General features: G+C 40.2%; 1 protein-coding gene across 1 annotated transcript in view; it reads right to left on the reverse strand.

The window, feature by feature from the left end:
* Positions 1-5,935, reverse strand: part of LOC101857847 (limbic system-associated membrane protein) — a gene marked incomplete in the record, with an annotated part of 55,183 nt that overhangs the window by 23,663 nt on the left and 25,585 nt on the right. Inside the window, 1 exon segment of the mRNA XM_005089831.3 lies at positions 4,901-5,203. Within this exon segment, the coding sequence (XP_005089888.2) occupies positions 4,901-5,021 (121 nt within the window).

Consider the following 5,935-nt stretch of genomic DNA (forward strand, 5'->3'; position numbering starts at 1 on the left):
GTGTGTGCGTGCGTGTGTATATGTACGTGTGTGTTTGAGTTTACATACATGTATACTATCTATAGGCATGTGCATGTATATGTATGTGTGTGGGTGTTGGAGTGTGTGTGTGTGTGTGTGAGTGTGTGTGTGTGAGTGTGAGTGTGTATGTGTGTATATGTTTTGCTCCCGGGTATCCAATATCTCTAAGTTTACCACTACAATGCTTCTTGAGTTCTGTGGATTGCAGCTTTGAAAGTCGACACTAATTTTGGTTTACCATCTAAACAGCCAACATGGACTTAAATAACCAACTGGGACTTAATCAGGTTACCAAATATACATAGTTGTTTCCCAATAGGGTTTTTTTTTTTTTCAAATGCAAAACGTGTCACTACATTGGCTTACGGAAACGGGGTGAGAGCAGCGAACTGTGAATAACTTTACATCTGGACCTTATTCGTATTTTTAAAATACCACGTCTTCTTGCCAGATTTCACAGAAAACAGACTGTCACTATGCATTATGTAGGGGCATACAAGGAAATGTAATATGAGAAAAATTTTCCACGAGAACAAATTGCTGAAGTGGGGGGGGGGATTCTGGGTAAATTACTATTTTCATTTTATGACCTTGATAATGTTCCAATATCCATGGAGAAAAAAAAACGATGTGCCTTTTCCTTTTTACAATAATTGGATTTCACAATATAGGCTTGAAAAACAGAAACAGGCATCCTTCTGTGTCCTTAAGATATCCTTCAGAATATGAGAACCCAGTGTTCTTTTCTTGAAACCTGATCTATTTTTACACTCTTTCAACCCTTAATCAAAGGCTCTAGCCCACCCGTTTATTTGAGGAACAGGAGACAAACAGGACATTCAGGGAGGCTGCTGAGTATGTTGTTGTCTCTTGCCCTCGGGCAGAAATCATTACGCTTTCGCTGGCCTGGCTGTGGTTCTGCAATCTTATGTAGTTCAATTAATGATTCTCCATCATCTTGGAATCAGGGTTTGCTGTCGTTTCTAGAGAGATGTATATACCTTTAGCGATCAGTTGTTATTATAAAAGAATTGGGGATTGCCGAGGCAATGGAGAACTCTTTATGTCAGCTTCATAACTTACATCCGTAATCAATATTGTGTACCATCATAATCAACAACAACAACAACAACACTAATAACAGCAACAACAATACTAGTAACATCATCAACAACAACATAACAACAGTAGCAGCAACAACAACATCAACTTATACTACTACTACTACTACTACTACTACTACTACTACTACTACTACTACTACTACTTATAATAATAATAATAACAAAATGAGAACAAAAACAAGGAAAAGACATGCATAGTTGGGAAAGTGCTCGAGTTCCCTGCTCTCAGAGATCAAAACGCCTGCATCTTTCACGAGGAAAGAGGACCTCAGTCAACAGATATACCACTGACACTACTGCTTCCTTTCAAGGTGAAGTATTGTGGCATGGTTCAAGTTTACTATCATGTTTCTGAATACACAGAATCGAAAGTATTGTTTAGGTCAATTCCGCTTTTGGTTTACTGAGGTTGTGTGTGTGTGTGTGTGTGTGTGTGTGTGTGTGTGTGTGTGTGTGTGTGTGTGTGTGTGTGTGTGTGTGTGTGTGCTATATTCCCCAGTGAATACATTTAGGAAGACCGTCTGGGCCAAAAAGTTTCCCTGTTGAGGTGAACACACGGACATGTGGCAATAGCCTGATAACTAGCATGAAAATGACGAAATTGAGGGCCTCTGGTGAGAGCCAGCAGGGTTTAAGTACGTGTAAAGACCCACTCACAACTCATGGTTTAAGTACGTGTAAAGACCCACTCACAACGGAAGGCACAGCTCCCTAAACCTTGTCAAACACACAGCTGTAAAGTCTCCGCGGGCTCCTGTAGACAGGATTTGACTGTTTAACAAGGCGTCAAATTGTTTGGGCCGTTGCCTTTTCGGCTTACTAACCTGTGGGCAGGCCGGAAACAGTTTTTGACATGCCGTTCGCTCCCTCCCAACAGCTCTCTTCGCAATCTTAGAAAACAACAACAGACCTCCCTCCACTTAACCTCCATTGTCTGCTTAAAGCCGGGAGCGCTTGTGACTCACGGCACAGCGTGCCTCTCAAACGCTAGTCATTTGCACACTAGAGTCTAATTATCTCCACTCCTAGCTGTCACAAAGGGGACATATTCAAAGCTTCCCGTGATAACCGTTATGTTGGGTACTTGACCATAGGCCACTTCAGGCGTCCCTAAAACCCAAAGCCGGTTGTTGTTGTTTTTGTTGGTTTGTGCTTTGGGGGGAACGGCGGTTGTGCATGCGTGCGTGTTTTTTTTAATTTTTTAATTTTATTTTATTTTATTTTATTTTTTAATTATTTTTTTTAGGGGGGGGGGGTAAAGGAGCGAAAAAACTTCTTTGGATGGGAAAAGTATATAAACGTAGTTGTTACACTAATTGTGTTTTAAGAGGTGGGCTTTTATTACAAAAAAGTCACTACTGCAAAACGAGACAAGACACGCTGGTCTGGGATTTTTATTTTTTAAATGTTGATTGTGTTTCTTGACCTGAGATCTCGATGTATAATTTGAGGACAAATTTTATCACTGGTGGTTTCAGCCCTTTTTGAGAGTTTGAAAAGGGGGAACAAGATCCTATCTGCAGCGGTTTTCCAGAGAATCATATGTCCTGCCTGAATCATGATGAGGTCCTAGATCAATGAAGAAGACCCGTGTAATGAATTCAGGGGGTCTGAAAAGGGATGTGTGTCGATGCATCGATGAATGGGCGAGGAGAAAAGATGGCCGATAATGTTATCCGTATCAGGGCTTTAGTTCAAATACTGGAGACAAACACTTGCATTTAGGCAGGAGTTTTGTGCGGCAATCATGTTCAACAATTCCACTGCAAGCAACACAAACAAATGATTGGTTTTCAAAGAAGATAATCCTTTTTAAAACATGCTGTCCTCTCTGAGATATAACAGTTCCATTACCTCAGCAAACTTACTTATTATAAAAGAAAGTACCTGAACTAGAATTGAGTGAACTTCTTGATTCGTGTGTGAAGTGAGGGAATACATGCCTTAAGAATGTTCAGCCAGAACTTGCAACACAATCAAAGGTTTCTAACAGAACTGCTTTGCAATTGTTTCCATAAGTTAAACTAATACGTATGCTCAGTTTGAATTGTTAAATATATTTTGCTCAACGAAAGTATTCTAAGCCAAAACCATTTTTAATTTATTTGTTCAATAGTCTACTGTTCCTTATGCTTGACTTTGCTTATTGAAATAAGGAGGCATGAATTTTATGGCTTAATAATTGCGAATAGCAAGGAAATGTTTTCATAAATGGTGAGTTTTAAATTCATTGATTGTAAATGGAGAGATTTAAGAAATAAATACATTTTGTGAATTTTGATTCCCGGATTTCTAGACACAACAACTTCATAACTGACTATAATTCCTATCTAATAACTCATGCATCTGCAATTAAAGAAAAATCAATCACTAGCGTCCTTTCATATCAACATCACCCCATAAGCACAGGGTAAAGGTGTAACAACGGAATCGCGATCGTCCTAATTTCAACTCGAAATTCCAGTCCCCTCAAAGATGTGTTGTTGGTGTTGGTGTTGGTGTTGTTGATGTTCTTATTGTTGTTGTTGTTGTTGTTGTTGTTGCTGTTGTTGTTGTTGTTGCAGTTGGTGGTGGTGGTGGTGTGTTGGTGGGGATGGGGTTGTTGCTGTTGTTGTCGTTGTCGTCGTTTCTGTTGTTGTTGTTGTTGTTGTTGTTGTTATTGTTGTTGTTGTTGTTATTATTATTCTTGCTAATTTTTTCGTTGCTGCTTTATTGAAAGGTAAAATACTACTATACTCCGCGTCGGCTATTTGTGTGCAGAGTGCTAGATTCCCTATCAGGACACAGGGGGAAAAGTAAAAGCAAGACAACAAAGTTGGACCTCATTTGAATTTGAGCCTCGCCCTTCCACTTGACAGCTCAAGTTTGTAACATACTATGCCAAGAGAGCAGACTCAGTCATAAAGAACTCTTCCAGATCTAAAGACATGGGATTTTCATGTATAACAAAACAATATCAAACAATCCCCTTTGACGTGAGAGGATCGATCTCTGGCTTCTGAGTGTGAGAACATGTCTGCTTTTGGTCTTTGGACAATCGGATTTCCTGCGTTGTAGTTTGTCATGAGGCGTGTTGATGAAGTGTTTCTTAAGCGTTCGCTGTCTGAGGACCAACGAGTGATTTTTTGTTTTCCAGGCTCGACAGTCACTGATATTTTGCTCACGACTGCAATGGTTGTTCTGTTTTTTCTGTGAAGAATTTCCTTCCTCCCTGCCCAGAACGAGTTGCGTGGAGATGGGGTTGGCTTACGAATGTTCTACTCAAAGGCTATTTGGGCTTAGATAAATAAGGGCACCCATGCATACATTCAGCTAAACTGCATTGAACAGAATGTTTATATCTCGGGGTTGCTATAAGCAACATGGCATAACAGAATGAGACAAAAAGGGAAATAACAATATACAAAAGAATTCCTGAACAAGGGCGCTGGGCAATGCCTCATTCTGGAGGGCGCTAAGTTTTCATGAAGAGGTTAAGTTTGTTGGATTTGCTGTTGTTTTTTAAATTCATTTGTGCATTCTTCTATTTGAGAAAGGGGCGTCTCGTAACAGAATAAGCCCTGGCGCCAAGAAATTCTAATGATTCTAAGTACATTTTCCGCAATACTGATACTTCGAAGTTAGCTTAAATAGTGTCGGTTCAGTTCATTTAGTATGTTTTATAGTCCTTCAGGTGCACATCGTACTGAATTCGTCCAAAGAGAAGTAAATAAGGGTACGGACAACTGAATATAACAGTCTCAGAGGCTACTCACCTTGACCGTGTAACAGAATAGAGAGCACAAACACCAGACACAGGGCTCGCTGTGTCACGTCCCGCACTCCACAAGAGAGGAACTTTGAGGCACAGGCACTACAAACGTCCAAGTACTCCATTGGTGATTTGTTTTGAGGACACAAGCAAGACGAGCTGACTTGTGGCACCTAATGGAAGTGATCTCAGCAGAATAAATATCGATTCGTTGAACTTCAAACTCAGTCTGTTGTAGCTATCCAAGGGCTGGGATACACGTACTCAACACCACGGAAACAGGTCACCAATGTCTTTGCTAACTCCTCTGAAATAAACATAAAATGGCAATGGCATATAAATGAACTCCAAACAATATCAGAAATTGTCTATAGGAATTCAAATCCTCAACTACAATAACTTACAATGCATCCTTTCTCAGAAAAAAAACATCCAGAAGTTCCGAAGCTCACTGTCAAAATTCAAAAATCGGCACTACCATTTCTTTTCGTGAAAGTATCTTGAAGTAATAGTATACTATTATCATGAACCGTTTTCCAACAGAGTTCAAACAACGCTATGAAAAAAACTTTACATCTGACTATGACACATTTTAACAGCCATGGCTTCATCTATAAGACATTTTAAGTAACATTTTTCTTCATCGGACCTTTCGATCAACTCAATTTTAAAGAGCTGACCTTTCGCTACACAGGTGACCATAATTACACGCCACGAGTCAACCTTGTGAAATGCCCCCCTCACTTTGGAACAAACAACGTGGGCATGGAACGGGAGGAATGACATTGAGACAGACGTGCAATGTTTGAACGCACACATCGGATTAGCCTTTAAATCCCTACAAGGTTAAACGCCGAACGAACGATGGGGCTCGATAGGTTGAACTGCCGTGGCGAGCCAGCTTCAATCTCCTGGTTTTTACACTCTACTGTCAAACGTGTCATAAAATACAATGGTCCTAGAATTGACGTCACAAGGGCTATTACTGATCGCTATCTCTCCCTACTTCTCTCTCTCTCTCTCTCTCTCTCTCTCTCTC

Source organism: Aplysia californica, unplaced genomic scaffold, assembly GCF_000002075.1.
Source record: "Aplysia californica isolate F4 #8 unplaced genomic scaffold, AplCal3.0 scaffold00009, whole genome shotgun sequence".
Lineage (NCBI taxonomy): Eukaryota > Metazoa > Mollusca > Gastropoda > Aplysiida > Aplysiidae > Aplysia > Aplysia californica.